This window comes from Aulonocara sp. 'chitande type north' Nkhata Bay, linkage group LG22 (genome assembly GCF_057382095.1).
Source record: "Aulonocara sp. 'chitande type north' Nkhata Bay isolate Kocher_YH1m ecotype deep benthic linkage group LG22, A_spYH_male_GT1.1, whole genome shotgun sequence".
In the NCBI taxonomy this organism is placed as follows: domain Eukaryota; kingdom Metazoa; phylum Chordata; class Actinopteri; order Cichliformes; family Cichlidae; genus Aulonocara; species Aulonocara sp. 'chitande type north' Nkhata Bay.
In genome coordinates this window covers 2,698,473-2,725,798 of record NC_141364.1, presented here as the reverse complement: position 1 = coordinate 2,725,798, position 27,326 = coordinate 2,698,473, and the positions used below count along the sequence as shown (strand labels likewise).

Sequence of the window (27,326 nt, the reverse complement as noted above, 5' to 3'; positions counted from 1 at the left end):
TGACCACAGGGGGGCAGCATAGAGCCAGAGAGTGTTAGTGTAGCTGTTCAGCCCTATAGTAAGAAACAAGAAGACTGATGAAGGAAAAGCTTCTTCCACTGGTGTAACACACAGGCTTGTATGAAGTCACACTAACTAACCAGCAGTAACCCACATTTGATATTTTTTGCTGAACTTTTAGAAACAAGATATTTACTGTAGTTTTAGGACCAACAGACTGATGAATAAACCAAGTAAAGCAAAGTAAAGACAAGCTGCACTTTGACTTTTATTAGAACAATTTGCTGGAACTACAGAGTAATGAAGTACTTCAAGGTTTTGTGTGGATGACTTCCAACCTTACTGTACAGCACAGAGCACAGAGGGACAATATATGTAATCAATATATGATGCAGAATGAACAAGTAAAGACTGTAAGCTGAGTCTGAGGCTCATGCAGGACATTTCATAGTGAGGTGTCTTTGGTTGGATTATTCAAACATTTACATCAAAGCACCAAACTCATTTCTCACAGATGAAGGTCATTGAATTAGGATAATATGACTGTGTCCATTTCCCATCATCGTCACAGCAGGCTGCATAGTGACCAGAATCAGGATCTGACTGTCCTGTTCCCCAGAACCTGTCAGAGAGATCAAATCTGATATGAAACTGGACTAAACTCATAACTATTGTCACATTCATATAAATATGCGTCTCTTTTGGAATATTTCCAATATTTGCTGTATTTCTTTCCCAGGTTTCTCGCCCACTTTCCCTCCTTTAGACTTTTCTCTGAGAATCATCATGCACACTAAAACAGCTTTCAAGCTTTGATGAATATGAAATCTTCCTGCTGTAAAAATGGAGAATAAAAAGAAGTCAGAGCTGACTTTCTGCTGTTTGAAACTGTTTTGTCAGCTGTTTACAGACATCACTTTGAAATGTGTGTCTATCAGGTCATATTTACTGAAGCTTCTTCCTTCATATGTTCTGAAGTTTTACAAACACCAAAGAAGAAGAGACAGGAATTCTCTGAAACACTTTTTGTTCTGTGAGAAAAGAAACATTACAGCACAAAAACATGAAGACAAATTGAACAAAGTGAAATGTGTCGGTCGCTGCTTTGAACATGTTTCAATCCTGATTCCTTCAAACTGACTTGTTGTAACTGAACGTCATCACAGACTGCAGATGAAGAGAGTTCAAGCACAGCTGTTCATTCAAAGGAGGATTTCTGCTTTTCTTTACATTCAGTTTGTGGGGCTGTTGGAAAATAGCTCAGCTCATGTATTGCTGATCTATCTTCCAAAACATCCATGTTTCACTTCTAAATAATAACTCTGGAATAGAAACAAACTAATGTCTCACGTTTCTGTCAGCGCTGATCCGTCCACCCATTCCCATTTAGATAGCAAATAATATCCTCCTGATGACCCTTCATATCCTCCTGGTGTCCATTTAGCTTCCAGACCAATCCAGGACTCTCCTCTCAGGTTCAGTTCATTGACAAATTCCTGTTTGAGAAGAGACACAAATATTGTCTCCAGTCATAATTCAGCACTTCTGTTGTAGTGACATCATCTTGTGAACATGTCTGAAGGAAGAATAACTGTGATGAAACTTTTCTTCCATTGTGCAGAAATCAGAAAGAGCCAAAGAATCGATGAATATCAGCTCCTCCTGTAGCTCAGTCAGTGTTGCAGTGGAATCAGTGTTAACAAATCATTTGATTCAGTTGGATTGAATCAGAAAAATAATCTGGATTATGAGGATTTCTCTCATTTTATAACATTTCTGTTATTTCAATGTTTTGTGTTGACTTGGTTTCTAAGGATCATCTGAACTGGTTCCCATTTAATCCTGGTTCTTTAACTGCTTTGAATTCCTCTCCTTCATAATTCAATGTGAATCTCCAGTTTGCTGTATTGTAATCGATCCACCTCCCAAATCCTGCAATCATTTCCTGAATGGATTCTCTAATCTTCTCTCATCTGTTATTGTTCATAAAGTCATTTTAGTAGATGAGTCTAATTTACTTATTGATGATCCCTCTAACAACACTGCCACACAATTGATGAACACTGCAGCATCATTTCATGTAGTGCATCATGTTGTCGGCCCCACACATAACGCTGACCTTCCACATGTCTGACCTACTATCCAATCACAGATGTATCATCTTTGACAGGCTTACAGTCAGTGTTGTCTTCCCAGAGACAAACTGCTGTCACTCCCATGTCTTCTAATGACTGTGGACATTTTTAGATTTCTTCACTGGCAACATCAACAGTATCAGGTCAGAGTTCAAGTCTGTACCTCTTCAACCGCCCCAAGTCTCTCCTCCAGTTCTGTTGTTGGAGTTCAAACTCCTTCCTGCTGCCATCTCCCCCTGACTTCTCTCTATTAGAAACCAGTCCCTTTCATTTCAGCTGACTTTCAAACAGCCAGAGTCTTTGTGAGTGGGATCAACCCTCCTTACATCCCACTGTTTTAAATCAAGTTGCTCGTCAGCTCCTTCAGATCTTTGATCAATTCCAACCTGGTTCCAGACAAACCACAGCACTGAAACAGCTTTCATGAAAGTTACTAACCAGATTCTTCTGCGCTGGGATAAAGACTCCATTTGAGTCCTGCTTGACTTCTCTGCAGCCTTCATACTGTTGATGGTGCTCCTCTTATTAACACAGTCAAAGGAGCTTGCAAAGAAAAGCGTCTGGACTTCTTTAAGTTACTTGAAGACGTTTCACCTCTCATCCGAGAAGCTTCTTCAGTTCTAAGGTCAAATGGTGGAGAGTCCCAGATATAAACCTAGTGGGAGTGACCCCCCACAGAGGGACAAAAGGACCCCCTGATGATCCTCTAATCGCCTGAGCCAAGGTGTGGAACTGGGTGTGGGCCCCAATCAGCCAGAGTTTCGGGTGGGTTCATTGTGACCAAAGACCACAACATCACTGTTTTACCAGCTGATAAGGGAAGATGCACCGTGGTCCTAAACACTACAGATTACCACACAAAGATCACTACTCTCCTCAGTGACAACAATACCTACGAAGCCTTAAAGCGAGACCCCACAAGCAGCTACAAAAAGAAAGTTATAGCTTGCCTTCAAGACTTTGAAAAGGACAAAATTATTGACCGCCTCACATATCACCGCCTTTACCCAGGGGATGCCATACCCTGCATCTACGGACTTCCTAAAATCCACAAGGAAGCTGTCCCACTCAGACCCATAGTCAGCAGCATAAACTCAGCCACTTATAACATTGCTAAACACCTTGCTACCATCCTTGCTCCTCTCGTGGGGAACACCCCACACCACATCAAGAACTCCACCGACTTCACCGACAAGGTCCAGAAACTTACCCTGGATCCAGATGAAACCATGGTGTCCTTTGATGTAGTCTCTCTCTTCACTTGCATACCCACCACAGAGGCCGTGGAGACTGTCAGAAAACGACTACAAGAAGACAGCTCCTTGGAGGAAAGGACCAACTTCACAAGAAAGGCTCTTGGCTCTTTCAAAGGAAGAGTACCCAGCCACTGGTACAGATATGTGGACGATACCTGGGTCAAAATCAAGACACAAGAAGTGGAATCCTTCACTGCGCACATTAACGCTGTGGATAAAAACATCAAGTTCACCAGGGAAGACACAAAGGACAACTGTTTGCCTTTCCTGGACTGCGCTGTGCACATTGAAGAGAACGGCAAACTCAACATCGAAGTTTACCGGAAGCCCACACACACGGACCAGTACCTCCTCTTTGACTCCCATCACCCTCTGGAACACAAACTTGGAGTAATTAGGACCCTACACCACCAGGCAGAACAGCCTGAAGGAAAAAAGAAGGAACACACACATGTAAAGGAAGCACTCAAAACGTGCGGCTATCCTAAATGGGCGTTCTTAAAGTCAGCAAAGAGGCACAGAAAAGAAGACCAGACACCAGCGAGGGAGGATAAGAAGGACAGACGCAACAACATTGTCATCCCCTATGTAGCCGGTGTATCAGAGAAACTCAGGAGAGTTTTCTCCAAGCACGACATCACAGTGTACTTCAGACCAAGCAACACACTCAGACAGAAACTGGTTCACCCAAAAGACAAAACTCCTAAACACAAGCTTAACAATGTGGTGTATGCTGTACAGTGCAGCGAGGAATGTCCAGACCGCTACATTGGAGAGACCAAACAGCCACTTCACAAGTGCATGGCACAACACAGAAGAGCCACCTCCACAGGACAAGACTCAGCAGTCCATCTGCATCTAAAGGATATGTTCACATTTTGGACAGAGAGGACAGATGGTTTGAAAGAGGAGTGAAAGAAGCATCTATGTCCACTGTGAGCGACCATCTTTGAATATCAAACAGATACTTCATATTAATCAACGTGTGTCCTCATCTGAGTCCCACATGCCTCAGTCCTTGGACCAGTTCTGTTCTCTTTATAAATGCTGCCCCTGTGACATCTGCTTAATGGTTTTAATGGGATCTCCTAGCACTGCTGTGCAGATGACACACACACTAATGCTTTTCTGTCGAGCCTCTCCTGCCTCAGTGAATGCTTCTCTGTCATCACTTCATGGATTTAAACTTCCTTCATCTCAAACTGAAGTTGTGCTGTTTGGCTCAGTTTCTCTGAGGAGGTCAGTCATTACATCGTCCCCCTCACCAGTAACATCCAATCACCTGTTAAAGATCATTTTGAACCAACAGCTGCATTTTGAGCCTCACATGTCAAAGGTCAGCCAGTCTTGTTTCCTTTAGCTCAGAAATATTGCAAAGATCAAATCTTTACTGTGATTCAATCATCTGGAACTTTGAGTTCATACTTTCTCCTGCCTGATTATTGTAATTCACTTTTCACCTGCATTTCTCAGTCCTCCATAGTTGGTCTGCAGTTAGTGCAGAACTCAGCAGCAAGGCTGCAAACAAAACCTGGCCTGCAGTCTCATATCTCACCTATTCTTGCTTCTCTTCACTGGCTTACAGTGAAATTCAGAATCCTCTTTTAAATCCTGTTATGAACATATAAAGCTGTGCATGAACAGGCCCCTGCTTATATAGCAGAGCTTCTTGGACCTTATCACTGCAGCCGGCCTCTCTGATCATCTAATCAGCGTCTCCCAACTGTCCCTCGCTCTGATTTGAACACCAGAGGCCATCGTGCTTTTGAGCTTGTTGCAGCCAAACTGTGGAACAGCCTTCCTCAGACTATCAGGTCAGCTGACTGTTAACGGCTGAAACTCATTTTTACAGGTTAGCTCTCCCTCAATCTTTTCCCCTTTATTTTCCTCCATAGTTTCTAACTGTTGTGTTTCTGATGGAATGAATGTGCTGCTTTGTTTATGTGTCTGTATGTTTGCACATGTATACTTATCATCAATGTGTGGCTTTAATTCACAGTATGAAGAACTTTGTAACTCACTGTCAGCTCCATCAAAGATCACACAGACATGAACAAACACACCCACCTGTTCCTCTTTGCTGTTTATCATCACCAGATCAGCTCCTTTATCCTGACAGGCTCTCCTGCTCTCAGACCAAGTTTTGTTCTCAGTGGATTTAAAGTAACAGCTGCTTCCAAATCTCATCCATCGATCAGGACACTTCTCTTAAAGTCAAACACATGTTTTAAAGTCAGACTTTGTGTCCTGTTGTATCACATTAATCTTTGGTTCCTGTCATTTTCCCTGTAAATGCTTCATTTAAACTCAGGTTTTCTCTCTTATTCATAATGAACTGAAACTTACATTTATACAGAGAAACTGTTACACAGCATCAAACATTTAGGATTCAAAACAAAGACACAATCAGGTTATCACTGTGTAACACTGATGTTTTCTATCAGTTATTCAAACTTTATTACCTTCTATCTTCTCCTTCAGCTTCTTCACTTCTTCCTGTAGCTGACTGTGGTTTTTACTCAGTTCATCATAACGGCTCTGTAACTGAGTCAGGCTGGTTTTTGTGCCTTTAGAGTAAAAAGATTCAAATTAAGTTAAAATGTTCTACAAATATATCTGTGATATAAGAACTTGGTGTTTGCTTACCTTGAAGTTCATCCTGCAGCTCAGTGTGATTCTTTTTGGTGTCATTGTAAACGTGGTTCAGTTTGTCACATTTAGCATGAAGTCTTTTGTTTTCACTCTTGTTCAAAGCATCTGAAATATTTTAGTGAAACCAAAATAAAATAAAATAAAATGAGTGAAACGTTGAACAGAAATAATCTTCTTCCTCTGCTTTGTCAAATATCAATAAGAGTCAGAAACTTGCAGCCATTGTTCTTTAACATGTCCTGTGGGTGGAGGTGTTAGAACTACAGGAAATCTGATGAGCTAAATACGTATCAACTGTGAACAAAAACCACTGACAAGATTCAGAATAATTGTGCTTCAGTGTGGAGGAAGAAGGTGAAGAGTCAAACAGCATTTCTACACCTGTAGTCAGAGATGTTATCTTTAGGTTTTTGAAAGAACAGACAAGCTGCCGTGGGAATCAACACTTCCTCATATCAAAGGTGTTTCCATGTGATCAGGTACTTCCTGTGGAAGTACAGCTCTCACTGTGTGTTTCCTGTTTTACTCTGAAGGAGTTTGTAGGGCTGAGCTGCCCTTGACTGTGAACAGTTTCTCCTGTTTATGTTAGTTTGGGAGGTCAGCTGCTGTCATTTGGTTTGTTTCTTTTTTTTTATCTTAACACAAGAAGCTGATTCAAAATGTCAAATCAGTTACCAAATCCGTCTCCAACTCTGACAGTTTTTAATAGTTTCTTACCTTCCATCTCGTCCTTCAGCTGCTCTTTTTCCAAACTCACCAAAATATCTGGTTAGAAATGCAACAAAACCGAAGATTTAAAATTTAAAATGATTTAAATAAAGTTTTTCATTTTCCAATGAGATGAATGGAGCTAACATTAGCTTGTTAGCTACCTGCTTAATACACCAAGTGAACTAACTAGTCGCACAATGACAGACGGCCACTGTCTAACATAGTGTGGCTGCACCTGCATCAGTCTGCAGCAGATGCTGCTGCCTGTCTGCTTTGTTGATGTAATCACAGAATCACCGTGTTGAGTGAAGAGTTTGAAGGAACAACAAGAACATTCACTCCACAACACACACAAGATATGAGCCAGGAATCATGCACACAGACACACACCTGCTAATCAGTGCTAAGTAACAGACTCATGAAATACTAGAAGCTCAGTCAGCAAAACCAACGTGTTGGTCAGGCTGTACCACACAGCAGCTCATATTATTGATCAGAGAATTCCATTTAAAATGCCACCGTGCAGTTTTTATGAAGAGGAAACTATCCTTAGAGACCAAAACTCATTTGGTCCTGAATGGAAACATGTTTTTACTGCAGCAAAGGTGCTCATTTTAACATGGGAGTGTATCATGAGCATGATAATAAAACTCCTCACAGCGTGTTGTGATTCCAGCCAGAATCAGCAGATACAGAACCACCAGCTTCACTTCAACAGCTCTGAAACGGCTTCTTTTCACAGCTGGAAGCTTCTTCTGGGCTTTTATTTCTACGAAGGCAAAATGGAGAGAAAAGAATTTGTTAATTTAATTATTAAACATGTTTTAATCATAATTTGTTTCCCATTTTTTCAAGCGTATTTTATTGGTTTATCGTCAGAAAGACTTTCCACCTGCAGCCGACCTGATGATGAGCTGAACAAGTTCATTCCAGCAGTTTTGATATTTACAGGAGACTTTGTCACATGTTTGTCTTCAGGTGACTTTTACATATGTGAGAACAGAGACTCTGATTGACAGAGAAACGCTTTGATGTGACTCAGAAACAGACGAATGTGTATCAGCGTGTTTCACACAAAGACCAGATCATGAGGACAATGTTGGTTATTATAACATGAATATTATGTCATTAAAACAATATCTCCATGATTTGCTGAAATGAAAACAGAGTTGTTATTCATTGGTCTGATTTCCTGTCAGCTAAAACTAGCTGTGACAAGTGTGCTTCGAGTAGTTTCTGTGGTTATACTCGCTCCACAGTGTCGAGCAACACTTCCTTGTTTCTTATATTTCTGCCTTCACCACTGATCTGTGAGATAACTCCTCCAACACTTTTCTGTCAGCTTGTTTCTACACTTACTAAAATAACACACTGATACTTTAAACTAGACACTTTTTATCATTTATTCTCTAAATAAACAGAAAACATTAAAAAATATAGAAACATATAAACCATGATAAGAGCAGAGACTGCACACCTTCACCAAAGCTTGAACTTTCCTCCACACCATGAATAAACTGAGTCTCTGGATCCAAAAGCTTTGATGGATCTGTATTAGTTTGATATTTTATTGAGAAGATGGAAACAGTCTCTCCTGATTCCTGATGCCTCAGTATTTGATACTTACCTCCGTCCTGTGTTGAAACATGGACCTGACGGTCTGTGCAGGAGTCCACATTCTCATGGAGGAGGACCAGTCCCTCCAGTCTCTCTCCTCTGTCCTCTCCTTTGCTGTATTTCACATTCATGCTCAACTCTGGATCCTCATCAATGATGGAAGACATTTTAAGATGCTCAGTTTTCAGCAGTATCAGTTTCCTGTGCAGCAGAGCCGTCACTCAGTCGCTGTGTTTCTCTGTTAACTGGAGCTTTTCTATGTGAAGCTGATTCTGATTCTGCAGTAAATCATAAGTAAATGTTGGTCCTCTGTATTCTGATGCTGCTGTCGCTTCGCTGTCTCTGTCTCTCTGTGAGCTGCTTTCAACAGGAGGTACAGACGTCATGACAGGAAAAGCTAAACCACATTTTGTTCATAGTTAGAATTAAAACTGATAACACAAAGTCCAGATAAACAGAATCAACTTTCTGGGTTTATTCAACAAATTAAACTAAATTTCCTTCAAAATAAAATGTTTGCATTTTATTTTATTTATTTATTCATTCATGGTTTGAGTTTATGAACTCTACTTTTTCACAGATATTTCTTTGTTCTTGTTTTTTGGACAGAGACCATTGAAACAGTAAAGAAAGTGGAGAGAGAGGGGCTGAGCTGCAGCACAGAGCCTGGGCTGAACATGAACCTGAGCCTCTGCAGTACTTTTTACTGCTGCTAGTCTTTCTGTCCTGACAGATGTGATGATCTGATCTGTGACTAAATAAGAACACAGACGTGTTTATATGACAGCCGAGTCACATGATGGAACAAATTTATAGGACAAAATGATAAAAGTGCATCTGAACGGTTTCTGAAAATATTTTTCTTATCTGATATGAAACTCACGAATACGTTGTGCAACATGTAATGTGCCACGCATCCTCGTGTCCTCATTTGACATCATCAGATGTTACAGCCGAGATAAAATGGAGAGAGAGAGAGAGAGAGAGAGAGAGAGAGAGGTTGACAGCGAGTCTTGAGATGTGAGAGACTTGTCATGTTTAGTGTGTTTGGAGTGTGTAGATAGCAGTGTCAGGAAAGTTCCTATGAAAAAGTAATTAATTATAGTAACTAGTTACTTCTTCAAAAAGTAACTGAGTTACTAGATTCTAAAAGTAATTAATTACTTGAAAAGTAACTTTTGTGTTACTTTAAAAAAATGTTTAACTCTCTGGGGTCCAGGGTATAATCCATTTTTAACTACTTTTGATGTTTCCTCCACATTTCACCTTTAAAAACTATTTACTTGCCTTGTTTGGTCTCATTCTCTTCAGCACAACCTCACGTGTCTGAATTTACAGTCATGTTTTCATTTTGACAAACTGTATTAACACAACTGATCAAAATCAGACAAAAAACTGTAACAACCACAAACATGTTTAATGATCATATTTCATAACTTTAAATGCAAATATAAACTGTCAATTTTAAAATCCTATGCACAAGTTTTGCAAACAAAGTTATTTGCATCCATTTAATTTTACCTTGATTTTTTAAATAACCATTTCAAACTATTTACAGAACAATCAGCTGTTCTTCAACAAGATGTCACACAAATTATTTGTGCCAAATATTTCTGTCCACTATAAAGGAAACATCACAGCCTGATACCTGCAGGTCTGACAGCAGCAGGTGTGACACTCCTGTTCCTACCTGGAGACAGCAGTCGCCTCATTGTTCTGACACACAACACAAAACTATCCACAACACTACACACTAACTACACAAGACAACACACTAACCACACACTCCAAACACACTAAACGTCACAAATCTCTCTCTCTCTCTCTGTCACTCCTAAAACATCTCCCTCTTCCTAAACAACCAAATGTCATGTTGCCATATCATTTTTTAATTGGTCGACATGGTGCATTTTTCCACCAACACAAAATGGATGTTTTTGTTTTGTTTTTTTTTTATTTTTTGTTCATAAGCAGAGAGGTCTCGCTGCGCTGTCCTTAGACAGCAAACGTGACGAAACTATTGAGGGAAAAACGCTGCGTATATATTGTTTATCATGACTCTGGTTTTACGTGGCACAATTTACAAACCTTGTTGCTTTGTCATCTTGAAGTGGTCATGTGATTGGCTTACCACGACTACTTTATTCTTCCTCAGTCAAACAGCAGCACTCGTGCCATTGTTTTGTCCCCTGAGCTCCAGGTGTTGTGCCAAAAACTGATCGTCTACCAGAAAGTGATTGCTGTCCGTGGGCAATCTGTAGCATCCAGATTACTTACAGCTACTTACGTGCAACTGATATAAGATGCAGTAAGCTGAACACAGCTTCAACCGTCTGTTTGTTGAAAAATAGTAACGCGAGTGCATTTTCTTGTTAGTAACCACAGCTGGACTGGCGGTGATTTTTTGTTTTTACGGCCGATGATTATTTATTTCATTTTTTTAGTAACGGTATAAACAATGAAAGGTGTTGGATTGGCCAGATGCTGGCCGATGTGTCAAAATAACTCAGTTGTTTGGTGGTGGCTGTGGCGGAGCTTCCACAGAGGCCAGCAGGTGGATGTTCATAAGGTTAGTTAGTAGAGTTGCCGTCCCGTACAAACGGAATCGTCCCACATTCAGAGAAAATATTACGCGGTAAATGACGTCAGTGCGCACACTGTGTCTGAGGAGGATGTGCGGAAGTGCTTCAGGAAGGTGAACGCACGCAAAGCTACTGGTCCGGACGGGATTCCCGGCCGCGTCCTCAGGTCATGCGCGGCTCAGCTGTCTGGAGTGTTCACGCACATCTTCAACCTTTCCCTCTCTCTGTCTGTAGTCCCAGCCTGCTTCAAAATGGCCACCGTCGTCCCTGTACCCAAATCCTCCACCATCTCCTCATTGAACGACTGGCGACCTGTAGCCCTGACCCCCATCGTAAGCAAATGCTTCGAGAAGCTGGTCAGGGACTTCATCTGCTCTGCACTACCCGACTCACTGGACCCTCTACAATTTGCATACCGCCACAACAGGTCCACCTCTCCCCCCCTCACCCTGCCCCTCCCCAATCAAGACTCAACGACCACCCCCACCCTCCCCAATCCAGACTCAACGACCACCACCATACCTCTCACCCCCCTTTCCTCCTCCCTGAAACTCAGAATACACACTCAGGATGTGAGCCGACTATTCCAGAAACAGAAGCCCAGGAAAGCCCCCGGACCAGACGTTGTCTCACCCTCCTGCCTCAAAACCTGTGCTGAACAGCTGGCTCCCATTTTTACTGGCATCTTCAACACATCCCTGGAGCTGTGTGAAGCTCCCTCCTGCTTCAAACGCTCCACCATCATCCCTGTTCCCAAGAAACCCACCATCACAGGACTGAATGACTACAGACCTGTCGCCTTGACGTCTGTGGTCATGAAATCCTTCGAACGACTAGCCCATCTGAAAGACATTACAGGCCACCAGCTGGACCCTCTGCAGTTTGCCTACCGGGCAAACAGGTCGGTGGATGATGCAGTGAACATGGGGCTGCATTACATCCTGCAACACCTTGACCGCCCGGGAACTTATGCCAGGGTCCTGTTTGTGGACTTTAGTTCGGCTTTTAACACCATTGTGCCTGAACTTCTTTCCTCCAAACTCTCCCAGGTCATCGTGTCACCAGCTACCTGTCTGTGGATCACCAGCTTCCTGACAGACAGAAAGCAACAAGTGAGGCTGGGGGAGATCACCTCTGAAACCCGGTCCCTCAAGGATGTGTCCTCTCACCACTACTGTTCTCCCTCTACACTAACGACTGCACCTCCAAGAACTCGGCTGTCAAACTCCTAAAGTTTGCAGATGACACCACTGTCATTGGCCTCATTCAAGATGGTGATGAGTCTGCATACCGGCAGGAAGTTGAGGGCGACCGTGGCTCAGGGGGTTGGGAATCGCATCTGTAACCGGAAGGTCGCCGGTTCGATCCCTGGGCTCTCTGTCCTGGTCGTTGTGTCCCTGGGCAAGACACTTTACCCTACTTGCCTACTGGTGTTGGCCAGAGGGGCCGATGGCGCGATATGGCAGCCTCGCTTCTGTCAGTCTGCCCCAGGGCAGCTGTGGCTACAACTGTAGCTTGCCTCCACCAGTGTATGAATGTGAGAGTGAATGAATAGTGGTATTGTAAAGCGCTTTGGGTGCCTTGAAAAGCGCTATATAAATCCAATCCATTATTATTATTATTATTATTGAGCAGCTGGTACTCTGGTGCAGTCAGCACAATCTGGAGCTGAACACGCTTAAGACTGTAGAGATGACAGTGGACTTCAGGAGACATCCCTCAACTCTGCTCCCCCTCACCATATCAGACAGCCCTGTGTCAGCTGTGAAGATCTTCAAGTTCCTTGAAGAGGATGTACTTCCTGAGACAACTGGGGGAGTACAGTCGACACAGGAGCTGCTGATCCAGTTCTACACTGCGGTCATTGAGTCTGTCCTGTGCTCCTCCATCACAGTCTGGTATGGAGCAGCCACTAAACAGGACAGGAGCAGACTGCAGCGGACTGTACGGGCAGCAGAAAGGATCATCGGCGCCCCCCTGCCCTCCATCCAGGATCTGTACCTCTCAAGAACCAGGAAACGGGCAGGGAAAATCATCGCAGACCCCTCACACCCTGCACACAGACTTTTTGATCTGCTGCCCTCTGGCAGACGGTACAGAAGCCTGCAGACCAGGACCACCCGACACAGGAACAGTTTCTTTCCCCTCGCCATCTCCCTTCTTAACAGTTGACCTGTCACACTGCTTCCACTGCCAGACTGCAACTGCACCTTATGTACATTTTGTAGTATTCATTCCACCTCATTCACTTCTGTATTTTATGTATATAAGTTTAGATTCGTTATTTATAGTTGGTTTAACTCAGCTTTGTGTATGTATGTGTAATGTGTATATATAGACACGTGTGTGTCTGTGTGTGTGTGCGTGTGTGCGTGTGTGCGTGTGTGTGTGTGTGTGTGTGTGTGATTTACATTGCTGTGCTTGAGAGCCACCATCTACCGGAACCAAATTCCCTGTATGTGTCTGCACATATACTTGGCCAATAAACACGATTCTGATTCTGATTCTGATGATGCCATAGCCCTGACACTACACACTGCCCTGTCACACCTGGAGAAGAGAGACACGTATGTGAGGATGCTGTTTGTAGATTACAGCTCAGCATTCAATACCATCGTTCCCTCGAAGATGGACAGGAAACTGCAGGATCTAGGACTGAGCAGCTCCCTCTGCAGCTGGATCCTTAGCTTCCTGTCTGACAGACGCCAAGTGGTCAGACTGGGCAGCATCACCTCATCCCCCATCACACTGAACACTGGTGCTCCACAGGGGTGTGTACTGAGCCCTCTCCTGTACTCACTCTACACCTACGACTGCACAGCCACTAACAACTCCAACATCATTGTGAAGTTTGCGGACGACACTACAGTGGTGGGTCTTATCACCAACGGTGATGAGACGGCTTACAGGGAGGAGGTCAGCGCCCTGACCCACTGGTGTCAAGACAACCATCTCACCCTCAACGTCGCAAAGACAAAGGAGTTGATAGCGGACTTCCGGAGGTGCAGAGAAGTACACACCCCCATCACCATCAACGGCGCTGCTGTGGAGAGAGTGAGCAGCTTCCGGTTCCTTGGTGTACATCTGGCTGAGGATCTTACGTGGTCAGTACACACAAACAAAACAGTGAAGAAGGCGCAGCAGCGCCTCTTCTTTCTCAGGAGACTGAAAAGATTCGGCATGAGCCCCCGCATCCTCAGGACCTTCTATCACTGTGCCATTGAGAGCATCCTCACTGGATGCATCACCACCTGGTACGGCAACAGCACCGCTTACAACCGTAAAGCTCTCCAGAGAGTAGTGCGGTGCTCTGAACGGATAATTGGAGGTGATCTTCCGTCCCTCCAGGACATCTACAGGAAGCGGTGCCTGAGGAAAGCGGGGAGGATCATCAAGGACTCCAGTCACCCCAGCCATAAACTGTTCAGACTGCTTCCATCAGGAAGGAGGTTCTGCAGCATCCGGTCCCGAACCAGCAGACTGAGAGACAGCTTCTTCCATCAGGCCATCAGACTGCTGAACACTTCATAGACACCTCAGCTTCACTACTGGAACTTCAACATTATGCACTCCACACTGTATATAAATGCCACTTGTTTTGCACATGTCCAATTACCAACCTCTGTATATTTTATGTATTTTATCTTATTGTTTACTCTATTTAATTTGTAAAATATGTACATACGCACGCACACACACACACACACACACACACACACACACACACACACACACACACACACACACACACACATATGTACACACACGTAGAAAAACACATTTAGTATACACATTCATATTGTACATATATTTATTCATATAATTCTCAGATTTAGCCATTCTTATATTTTGCTTGTTCTTATGGTATTGTATTTTTGCACACCTCTGTTGCTTGTGAAGATCGCACACAAGAATTTCACTCACATGTAGTGTACCAGTGTACCTGCACATGTGATGTGACTATAAAAGTCATTTGATTTGATTTGAAAAGGAACACAGTTTGTCCCGGACTTCAGCTTGAATGAAAAAAGAAACAAATGTAACCCTCGTAAGATTTACAGCAATCAGAAGTACAGGGTTCTTTGAATGCATCGTAGTTCTCGTCTGATAGTTTAATTCCCGGGCTTGCCCTGAAGGCATCACCTGCATCTCGGTGCGCGTGAAGGTGTGGTGTAGAAGAACAAAGACGGCAAGGAAAACCTCCATGCTGCCGCGGAGCACGGTTTTTCCCAGTTGAAAGAGAGAAAAGAGGTTCAATTAATATTTGTGAGAGAGCTGTCGTTAGCGGTGAACCAAAGACGGGTACCTACCTCGAAGGAGTCGGAGTGTTTCTTCGAGCCTTTTGAACTATTCTGGTGAGTTAGCCTAGCTCACATAGCACCGCTATTGCAGTTCAATGCACTGTGACAAAAAAACAACTAACCAGTCAGAATAGTAGTAAATGTGTTTAATTATGTTTAAGATGTGTTTTCATAGTATTGCAATGTTGTGACAGTTTTGGTTATTATGAGTGTTTAGTGTTTTTTCCTTTCTTGAGCCTGCTAGTTCAGCCGCGGCCAGCTAAGTGGTTATGCGATTAGGGTTGCCAACCGTCCCTTAAAATACGGAATCGTCCCGTATTTAGAAACAAAAGTACACGTCCCGTATTGAGCTAATAAGCGACGCACTTTGTCCCGTAATACAGTGAGAATCAAAAGTAGTCTATAAATGTTAATGGAATTAACACTTTGTTTGAAAACATAATTCCCAGCCCCTCTCCTGCTTTGTGACCAATGAGCTGACAGCACACTTATGACAATTCGAGTATGACAATTCAGATTACCGCTCATCTCATTGGTCGAGGAAAGGTCGCTTAGGGAGAAAATACCGGAAGACAACAGGTGACCACAACAAGAAGCATGGCCAACAGGGAAACAAACGCCGACACTGCGGTGCAAGTCTCGGACGACAGTACACCTAAAGCTGGGCAAACACTGTGCGATTTTTTTCAGTCACGTTATTCAGCTCCTGCTCAAACTGCACGATTGACTCGCAGGGGTTAGAAGTTGGTAGGTCACGATGCAGGTCTCACACTATACGGCCCGATGCTCTGATGCGACCTGAGTGCTCACACTGTGCCTCCATAACATGAAGGTTATAACAGAAAATCTGTCGCTCTCCCTCTCTGTCTTTCACTCACACAGACACACCACCACCATCAACTTTGCTAAATTGCTAATGAAAAACATGATCAGGCAGCTGTGATTGAGCAGCATGTAAATCCAACTATTTTCATGGTTGTTGTGGTCGTGATAATTTTGTGATGCCACATGGAAAAGGCTCGGATGAGCTTTCCAAAGTTCTACAAGTTGTGCCTCCATCGCTTGTGTCCAGATCACAGGCTGCACAGCCATGCTGCTCAGTCTTTTTCACCGACGTTTACGTGTTTGCGCGTGAGCAGTGTGCTTCTCGTTATCCCACGTATACTACACGATGCACGATGAAGGCCAAAATCGGGCCGATCACCAAGTCGGTCGCATGACTCAAAAATCGTCTCAAAATGGGCCAAAATTCACACAGTGTGCGCCCAGCATTAGAGCAGCAATGTTTGTTCGCTCAGAGAAAGAAAAAAAAGGCTGCAAAAGTACAGGGAGGAATGGGAAAAGGGAAACACCTGGCTGGAAAAGTGCACGATAACACCTATAAAGCGCACTGCACTGTGTGCCGGCGCACTTTTTCCATAGGCATGCTTCTAGTGGTGGGCACATGAAGAACATGAGGGGCGTGAAAGCTCGGGGAACCCTTAACCAATTTTTTGTCCACCAGGCCACGGCAGAAGCAGATATGGTATGTAAACACTGGTTTGCTGTTTAAACCCTCTGGTTAAGGTTAATATGGGCATGTGCAGTGAATATCAGCTCTATGTGGCCAGAAGTGTGATAATATAATTTATTTTGTGTAATAAACAACTGTAAGGATAGATGATTACAACAAATAGATCACTAATACATAAAAGTAATACATAGATGAATAATGATGATGAGTTATGATGCGTAATCATGGGAACAAGCGGGTTTACAAACAGGAGCAGCTGATTAGCTTTAGAAAAACTGAAATAATACCTCAACTGAAGCCAATTGTACTAAATGCACTATATGTGCACTGTTACAAGAATATTTTTGTTCTATTGTTTTATATTAATTTATATAATTTTAAGTTAAGCAGGGCAGAGTTCTTTTAAAGAAAGATTTACTTATATTCTCAAAAGTTAAGCATGACAGGCTTCTGTTTAAGAAGGAGACCTGTTTTACTGTGTTAATGTTGTCATTTTGAGCTAAAAATAAATGGCTAAATGATCATTTGTTTCCCATATGGTCATATCACAAAGAATATGCATCTGCTTAAATCAAATTCAAGTCAAATGGTTAAAAAATAATTTCACACACAAAAAAAAGAGCTACAAAATTCACCACACTGGAAAGGGTGAACTGGGTTGCCCGGCCCTGGCCACGAGGTGTCCCTTATTTATTTTTCAGGGAGTTGGCAACCCTAGTACAGGCTGGCATTAGCTGCTTAGAGGATGCTAACTTCAGTTCATATATAGATGTGTTGAACATCACATCAGAGATGTTTTCTTTATATTCTGTTAGTCAAGTCAGTCAAGTCAAGTTTATTTATAGAGCACATTTAAAAACAACCAAGGCTGACCAAAGTGCTGTACAGTAAATACAGATAAAAATACAATAGAACACAATTTCGTAAAACACCTCGCTGTTCAAATAAAAAATAAATAAACAAATAAATTAAACCTTTCTAAAAGCCAATGAAAAGAGGTGAGTTTTAAGAGCAGTTTTAAAAGTTTCTAGGCTTTTGGAGAATCTGACGTGAGGAGGTAAACTGTTCCACAGTCTGGGTGCAGCCACAGCAAACGCCCTCTCTCCCTTTGTCTTTAATTTATACCTGGGAACATCTAAAAGCATCAGATCGGCTGACCTCAAAGATCTCCTGGGGCGATAAGTACTAAGGAGTTCTGACAGGTAAGAAGGTGCAGTGCCATTTAAAACCTTAAAAGCCAGCAGTAAGATTTTAAAATCAATCCTAAAAGCAACTGGGAGCCAGTGGAGAGAGCAGAGAACCGGAGTGATGTGGTCTCTTTTTTTTGAACCGGTCAACAGGCGAGCGGCAGCGTTCTGCACCAGTTGAAGGCGATGTAGACAGGAACGATCTAGGCCAGCATAGAGGGAATTGCAGTAGTCCAGCCGTGAAGTAATAAAAGCATGGACCACTCTTTCTAGATTGTTCCTGCAAAGGTAAGACTTGACTTTGGCTAAAATCCGTAAATGATAAAAAGATCCCTTAACTACAGAGCTGATTTGTTTATCAAGTTTAAAAGCATTGTCAAAAATAACTCCAAGACTCTTAATGGAAGAAGTGCAATCGGAGGTTAGGGGTCCCAAAAAGTCAAGAGAGAAGTTGGGATCTTTAGGAAGCCCAAACACAATGACTTCAGTTTTGCTTTCATTAAGGTGTAAGAAGTTAAGAGTCATCCAAGTCTTAATGTCAGACAAGCAGGAGAGTTGATGTTTTGAAATATTTCAAAGTGTCTCCAAGTTAAATGTTGAACCTTTAATATAGCGACACTTAGAGCTCTGAAGCCGTTTTCTCTCGTTTACAATTCAACCAATAAGTTACTGAGTAAGTTAATTTATCTGTAATTAAAGTCATCAACACTTAAAGCTTTATGTGAAATATTTGTTTTTCAAATCCATCATACAAAAATTAAATACAACTTCCATATAAAATGCAAAACTAAATATATATGACTCACATAACACAATTAACATTTAATGTCTTTCTGTCACTTTCACATACACAGAGGTTTAAAAATGTCCTTCTGATGTTCCAGCTGATCAGAACCTTTAAAATTCTTATTAATCAAACATATTTTTTTCTGAACTTTTTGAAACAAGACCAAGAACTGTAGTTTTAGGACCAACAGACTGATGAATAAACCAAGTAAAGCAAAGTAAAGACAAGCTGCACTTTGACTTTTATTAGAACAATTTGCTGGAACTACAGAGTAATGAAGTACTTCAAGGTTTTGTGTGGATGACTTCCAACCTTACTGTACAGCACAGAGCACAGAGGGACAATATATGTAATCAATATATGATGCAGAATGAACAAGTAAAGACTGTAAGCTGAGTCTGAGGCTCATGCAGGACATTTCATAGTGAGGTGTCTTTGGTTGGATTATTCAAACATTTACATCAAAGCACCAAACTCATCTCTCACAGATGAAGGTCTTTGATTCAGAATAATATGACCCCGTCCATTTCCTATTATAGTCACAGCAGACTCCATAGTGACCAGAATAAGGATCTGACCATCCTGTTCCCAGAACCTGTCAGAGAGATCAAATCTGATATGAAACTGGACTAAACTCATAACTATTGTCACATTCATATAAATATGCGTCTCTTTTGGAATATTTCCAATATTTGCTGTATTTCTTTCCCAGGTTTCTCGCCCACTTTCCCTCCTTTAGACTTTTCTCTGAGAATCATCATGCACACTAAAACAGCTTTCAAGCTTTGATGAATATGAAATCTTCCTGCTGTAAAAATGGAGAATAAAAAGAAGTCAGAGCTGACTTTCTGCTGTTTGAAACTGTTTTGTCAGCTGTTTACAGACATCACTTTGAAATGTGTGTCTATCAGGTCATATTTACTGAAGCTTCTTCCTTCATATGTTCTGAAGTTTTACAAACACCAAAGAAGAAGAGACAGGAATTCTCTGAAACACTTTTTGTTCTGTGAGAAAAGAAACATTACAGCACAAAAACATGAAGACAAATTGAACAAAGTGAAATGTGTCGGTCGCTGCTTTGAACATGTTTCAATCCTGATTCCTTCAAACTGACTTGTTGTAACTGAACGTCATCACAGACTGCAGATGAAGAGAGTTCAAGCACAGCTGTTCATTCAAAGGAGGATTTCTGCTTTTCTTTACATTCAGTTTGTGGGGCTGTTGGAAAATAGCTCAGCTCATGTATTGCTGATCTATCTTCCAAAACATCAGTGTCCAGTCTGCAGCAGATGCTGCTGCCTGTCTGCTTTGTTGAGATAATCACAGAATCACCGTGTTGAGTGAAGAGTTTGAAGGAACAACAAGAACATTCACTCCACAACACACACAAGATATGAACCAGGAATCATGCACACAGACACACACCTGCTAATCAGTGCTAAGTAACAGACTGATGAAATACTAGAAGCTCAGTCAGCAAAACCAACGTGTTGGTCAGGCTGTACCACACAGCAGCTCATATTATTGATCAGAGAATTCCATTTAAAATGCCACCGTGCAGTTTTTATGAAGAGGAAACTATCCTTAGAGACCAAAACTCATTTGGTCCTGAATGGAAACATGTTTTTACTGCAGCAAAGGTGCTCATTTTAACATGGGAGTCTGTGGGGACTGACTCGCTTTCAGCATCAGCCTCCAGTGGTCATTAAAGGAACTGCAGTTTTTGCTGCTTCTGTGTTGGCTTCATGTACTTCCTGTATTTGCTGTGGCAGAAGGACACGTTCTGGTTGTGAAGCTGCATGTTTGTTGGCTGCTGGGATTCAGTATCAGTCATACATTCATTTGCAGGAGAAGTTCAGAGGTTGTATCTTATCTTACAGCATATGGACAGGATGATGATCCCAGCTAACATCAGGAGGCACAGCACTCTTAGACCCAGTGTAGCACATCTGAAAGAGCCCTTCAGGACTGAAGGAGGATTCAGAGTCTGTGGTCCTGTTAGAAAGCAGTGTGGATGTTGGTTTGTGCTTATTTCCTGTCAGTCTGTGATTAACACATAGTGGTCACTACAGGCTGTCTTGTATTTGTGTCAGTGTTGATGGTCTACTTACACCTAAACCACTACATTGGACACTGATGCGTCACTCCATACCAAACACTTAATTTCAAATGTATGTTGTCCACCTAAGTGGACATGTAAAAAACTCTTTGAAAAGTAATTCATGCATGAAAGGCTTAATAGACCTGCGGTTGAGGTTGTATCAGCTTAGCCAAAAACAAAAGAAATATAACATCTGCGCTGTGACTAAAGTGTGTAAATAAATTTCCCGTTCACAGAGCTCTACAAACTCTACAGTACATTTGTTTTTATAATTGACTTACCTCCTTCCTCCGATTGAAAATGATCATAACTATCTCTCATCTCATCTGCACTCTCGTAGATATCCACCTCCCTCTGCTCCCACTCTGCTCCGTCCTCCTTTCTGCTGTATCTCACCTTCTTTGATAGATCTGGTTCAGCATAAATATCTGAGGACATCGTGAGAGGATGGAGACGCTGAGCAGGAGTTTAAGCTGTACTCTAACAGTTCTGCAGTACTGACCCTGGTAGATATCAAGCTGTTCTGTACTGATGCTGCTCTCAGTGTTTCTTGTCCAGCCTTCTGTCTGCTTTCAGACAGGAAGAAGCTTTGAGGAAGTGGCAGCATGCAAAGAACCACAGACCCAAACTGTCATTTAATTAATGTGAATAAAAACCTCCAGTGTGGTGGAACACACAAATAGAACATTTCATTGTATTTATATGTGCAAAGCCACTCAGAAAAGTGTGAAAACATTTTGCATGAAACAAAAATAATTTCATTTTTCTTTGTTCAACTAAAGGTGAGCTCATGGTGAAACAAACCACAACCACATTCACACCTCATGCTCACAGTGTGCACAAAGCAGGAAATGTCTCTTTGTCAGCAACACCTTTTTCTTTTGCCTGATAGAAAAACATGTTAAGTTTTAACACTTGCTCTTGACGAAGGAGGTCGCACTTTTCTCCTCCCCTCCTCCTCCTCTCCCTTAGCTTCCCTGCTTAGCCTCTTATGTCCTTCTCTAGTCTCGTGTTTTTTGTATTACTTTCCCTGGAACATTCTCTCACAGTCTGTTCTCTAAAACCTAAAAGAGGAATTATGGATTTGATCAACTGGTCCCTGAATGCAATTGACACCCTTTTCTCAACGAGAAGTCTGGGCTCGGGTGAGCCTGAGTGCTGAAGATATCTACGTATTCAGAACCATGATAACAGGGTCCTTGCTGATCGGAGCTGGCTTGGCCCTGACTTATCGAAGAATTAAAAAAGCGGAACCGGCTGTTCAAACCCCCACAAGGCTGCCCGCTGGGATTGAAATGATGGGACGAGGCGTGAGTTTCTCAAAATGGGCTCATTGAGTGCAGCACGGATAAGATCTTGGAGAAGCTTACGGCTGCCGTGAATACTCAGAATAAGACCTCTGAGTGCAAACTAGATTACATCTTGGAGGGGCTCGCTCGGAATAACACCGAAAGAAGAAGAAGAAGTGAAAACCTGAACAGAATCTTAATAAAATGCTCCTCCTCATCCTCACTTCATGCCTCATCTCCTGAGCTGAAGTCAGGAGTCTAACACATGAAACGTGCATAGACATACTTATTTTTTCTTGATATTGTAACAATTACTTATTGTCAGCAGATTAGACATGCAACCCGCTCATCGCAAAGGAACAAGAGAAGGACAGCAAACATAACAACAGCATGTAGGGTTGCCAACTCCCTGAAAAATAAATAAGGGACACCTCGTGGCCAGGGCCGGGCAACCCAGTTCACCCTTCCTAGTGTGGTAGCTCTTTTTTTGTGTGTGAAATTATTTTTTTTAACCCTTTGACTTGAATTTGATTTAAGTAGATGCATATTCTTTGTGATATGAACACATGTGAAACAAATGATCATTTAGCCATTTATTTTTAGCTCAAAATGACAACATTAACACAGTAAAACAGGTCTCCTTCTTAAACAGAAGCCTGTCATGCTTAACTTTTGAGAATATAAGTAAATCTTTCTTTAAAAGAACTCTGTCCTGCTTAACTTAAAATAATAGAAAACAATAGAAAGAAAAATATTCTTGTAACAGTGCACATTTAGTGCATTTAGTACAATTGGCTTCAGTTGAGGTATTATTTCAGCTTTTCTAAAGCTAATCAGCTGCTCCCATTTGAAAACCCGCTTGTTCCCATGATTACGCATCTTAACTCATCATCATTATTCATCTATGTATTACTTTTATGTATTAGTCATCTATTTGTTGTAATCATCTATCCTTGCAGTCGTTTATTACACAAAATAAATTATATTATCACACTTCTGGCCACATAGCGCTGATATTCACTGCACATGCCCATATTAACTTTTTCCAGCCAGGTGTTTTCCTTTTCCCATTCTTCCCTTTCTCTGAGGGGAACAAACATTGCTGCTCTAACGCTGGGCTCACACTGTGCGGTTTTAGGCCCATTTTGAGCCGATTTTTGAGTGATCGGACCGATTTTGGCCTTCATCGTGCGTCGTGTAGTATACGTGGGGTAACGAGAAGTGATTAACACCTCACGACCAGCTCCCGATCATCAATCGCTCGTGAGCCGCTCACACTGCTCGCGCGCAAACACGTAAAATGCCGTGAAAAAGATGGAGCAGCACGGCTGTGCAGCGTGTGATCTGGACACAAGCGATGGAGGCACAACTTGTGGAACTTTGGAAAGCTCATCCGAGCCTTTTCCATGTGGCCTCACAAAATTATCACGACCACAACAACCGTGAAAATAGTTGGATTTACTCTGCTGCTAAATCACAGCTGCCTGATCAATGTTTTTCATTAGCAATTTAGCAAAGTTGATGGTGGTGGTGTGTCTGTGTGAGTGAAAGACAGAGAGAGCGAGCGACAGATTTTCTGTTATAACCTTAATTTTATGGACGCACAGTGTGAGCACTCAGGTCGCATCAGAGCATCGGGCAGTATAGTGTGAGACCTGCATCGTGACCTATGAACTTCTAACCCCTGTGAGTCAATCGTGCAGTTTGAGCAGGAGCTGAATAACGCGACTGAAAAAATCGCACAGTGTCTGCCCAGCTTTAGGTGTACTGTTGTCCGAGACTTGCACCGCAGTGACGGCGTTTGTTTCCCTGTTGGCCATGCTTCTTGTTGTGGTCATCTGTTGTCTTCCGGTATTTTCTCCGTAAGCGACCTTTCCTCGACCAATGAGATGAGCGGTAATCTGAATTGTCATACTCGAATTGTCATAAGTGTGCTGTCAGCTCATTGGTCACAAAGCAGGAGAGGGGCTGGGAATTATGTTTTCAAACAAAGCGTTAATTCCATAAACATTTATAGACTACTTTTGATTCTCACTGTATTACGGGACAAAGTGCGTCCCTTATTAGCTCAATACGGGACGTGTACTTTTGTTTCTAAATACGGGACGATTCCGTTTTTTAAGGGACGGTTGGCAACCCTAACAGCATGGTATAAGCTATTATTATACCAGCAGATGTTAGGCTCAAGTGTTCTAAAAATCACACTTACACTTTGGTAAATAGTTTGATTTCATTCTCACATAATAGGAGGCTTTATTCACTCAACGTTAAAGCCCAACAAAGAAAGAAAGAAAGCTTGATTAACAATAGTGAACAGCAGCTAACAAAGGCTAAAAGCAGCTAACAGAGGCTAACCACAGCTAAGAACAGCAAACAGAGGCTAACCACGGCTAACCGCAGCTAACAGAGGCTAACCACGGCTAACAGCAGCTAACAAAGGCCAACCAAAGCTAACAGCAGCTAACGGAGGCTAACCACAGCTAAGAACAGCAAACAGAGGCTAACCACGGCTAACCGCAGCTAACAAAGGCCAACCAAAGCTAACAGCAGCTAACGGAGGCTAACCATGGTTAACAGTGGCAAAAACACAGCACTATACACTAAAGTAAAGTAAATATACACTAGTATATGTGTCTATTTGCTCCCCTTACCTCAGTCTCAAAGTATATATATATTTATTCTTATTATTATTCTTATTCTTCCTAGATTTATTGTTTTCTCTTGCACTGTATGGAACTGGAGCCTCGTTGTCTCGTCTCTCTTTAAACTGAACTTTATATAGCAGAGATATTAAAGTTTACTTTGACTTCAACTACCAACATTTCAACCTATCTTCAAACCTCAGTATGGCTGAGCTTCCCTGACTCCTTTCACAAAGTTTTATGACACTTTCCAGAGTAAATAAAGATTGATGTTTATCACTCATTGACAGCTGAGGAAAACAGTGGAGTGTCAGCCTTCCAAAGATAGGAAAAACTGTGGGCAGATCCGGTCCAACTACTGGTAGAAGCATGCAGGCTGCCTGCCACTGTTATGGGGTCCAATCTAAATGTTATGTTTTTGTCTCACTATAACATGTTTGTCATATAGCAGCCACTTCAGCTATAACTATGCACTTGAACTGGGTGGGTAAAAAAAAGATCCCAATGCAAATATGCTAAAAGCAGAAATGGTAAAATATCTTGTTACCTTCAGTTTCCTGTCACGTTTGTTAATATAATCAAAGAACTATGAGTGGTCTGAAGCAACCATCGAACATTTACTCAACAACAGAGAGCCATGCTGTCAAAAGCCTGTAAGAAAAACGTGTCATGGTTTGGGTCATTGTGACCCAGTGTTTTTGAGTTCTTGTGTTTTGGTGTCATTTTTGTATTATGGTTTATGTTTTAGGTTCATTAGCAGTCTTTATGTTTGCCCTTGTGTGTATTTATGGCTGCATCTCCCTCTGTCCTGCGTTGCGATCTCCCTCATACCCAGCTGTGTGTTCTGTTCATAGTCTAAGTCTCTGTCTTTAAGAGATTCCTGCAGTTTAACTAATTGGTGTGTGTTATCTGGCTTCATGGACAGATAGAATTGGGTGTCATCTGCATAGCAGTGAAACTGTATGCTATGTCTTCTCACGATCCTGCCTAAGGGTAGAGAATTCTAACAATTAGTATAACTTGGAGGTGTTGATTCATTGAAACTAATATAATCATCCTGCTGTAAACATGTTTCTGTAAGCCAGAGTAAGACAGTTTTGATGATCAATTATTAATTCATGTACTCACAGAGATTTGGAAGAGAGACACCTAATGTTTAATAATCCACATTCTTCATTTGTTTTTTGTTGGTTTGGGTGCAGACACAGTCTCTAAGTACATGGGGTTTTGGAGAGATAACACAACATGGTAATAAAATTTCTCACAGCGTGTCGTGATTGCAGCCAGAATCAGCAGATACAGCACTCCCAGGTTCACTTCAAAACCTCCGAAACTGCTTCGTTTCCCAGCTGGAAGCTTCTTCTGAGTGTCAACACCTAAAGGGAAAAAACCCAACTTTTTTATATAATAATATTACTGATTTCTTTTTAATTGAGATTTTTAATACTGGTGCATGCCTTAATTAAATGGATCTGCCTTGTAGTAATAATGATATCTCCAACAAGTTGATCTTGTATATTTGAGAATTACAGGAAATCAGGTAAAATGTTCTACTGGAGGAAAACATGGTTGATATAATTTGGTGCAAAATCATATCTTTAGTTTATTCCCACATGTATTGATTCTTCAACAGTGTCTGACAAACCTCTTTTAAAGCAAAGGACAATATTAATAATGATAATTATGAATAATCTTCATAATTTGCTCACAGGAAGACTTATTTTGAGATGTTAGGTCCCAGCCAAGCAGGCATAGAGACCACTTAATGATGGCCAGTTTAACTCATTGGTGTGTGGCTTGATAGACAGATGAAGGTGGGTATCATCTGCACAGCAGTGGTAATGTCTGCTATGCCTTATGATGATACTGCCTAACAGAAGCATGTATAATGTAAACAAAACTGGTCCTAACACTGAACCCTGTGGAGCTCCATAATTCACTTTTTGTATGAAGATTCTTCTTTAACATTTACCTTCAAAGTAAAAGCTGAACCTTTTGTACAAACTGGCTTTAGCAACTTTAACCCTGGAGGTAAATGTTCTCTGTTTCTAGTTTGCATCGCACTCGATGCAACACACTTGATCACTTCCACACAAACGTTGCAAGACCAATCTACCAGCAATAGTGTACGAAGGCCACCAATGGGTTACTAACTTGTGTCTAGGCCTGTGTCACTGAAGCCTAAAAAAAACCTAATATTATAATTGGCTCTGAAAAATGTACATCAACTTGTTTTCTGAGGTTATTTGTGCTCCACACAATTTCTAGCAAGTTTGTTTTTAAACTTCTGTTGCACCACCGAAGAGCTCCTGCTGGATAAGCCATTAGAGTCATGCAGCACTTCCCTCCTTCATTGTAAACTTTTGAAATGTTTGTTGCTTCCTACTTACCAGCTTCTTGTATCCCAACATCAGGATGCTGCTCTCCATCGTCTATCATCTGCACCTCGCTGTACTCTCTCTGTCGTCCATCACTGTGGGTCCTTCTGCTGTATTTCACTCTAAAATCTGCTGCAGCTTGAATTTCTGCGGACATCTTGGTGGGTGAGAGTGT

At 41.9% G+C, this 27,326-nt stretch overlaps 1 protein-coding gene across 4 annotated transcripts; it reads right to left on the bottom strand.

The window, feature by feature from the left end:
- Positions 1-501: 501 nt before the first annotated feature.
- On the bottom strand, positions 502-27,326 carry LOC147303180 (C-type lectin domain family 12 member B-like). Of its 4 annotated transcripts, XM_086280371.1 has the most exons (8): positions 27,164-27,326; positions 26,039-26,149; positions 6,761-6,808; positions 6,080-6,148; positions 5,854-5,937; positions 5,459-5,598; positions 1,351-1,496; positions 502-622 (listed from the first exon to the last, which is right to left on the bottom strand). In XM_086280371.1, exons 1-8 carry the CDS (start codon positions 27,306-27,308, stop codon positions 502-504), a joined length of 864 nt encoding a protein of 287 aa, XP_086136497.1. In that variant the 5' UTR covers positions 27,309-27,326. The 4 variants fall into 4 exon arrangements, with proteins under 4 accessions (XP_086136497.1, XP_086136496.1, XP_086136498.1 ...); XM_086280370.1 differs by lacking the exons at positions 6,761-6,808; positions 26,039-26,149; positions 27,164-27,326 and adding exons at positions 20,620-20,736; positions 21,124-21,280 and having other exon boundaries at positions 5,854-5,958; positions 6,038-6,148; XM_086280372.1 differs by lacking the exons at positions 6,761-6,808; positions 26,039-26,149; positions 27,164-27,326 and adding exons at positions 20,620-20,736; positions 21,124-21,280 and having other exon boundaries at positions 5,459-5,593; positions 5,846-5,937.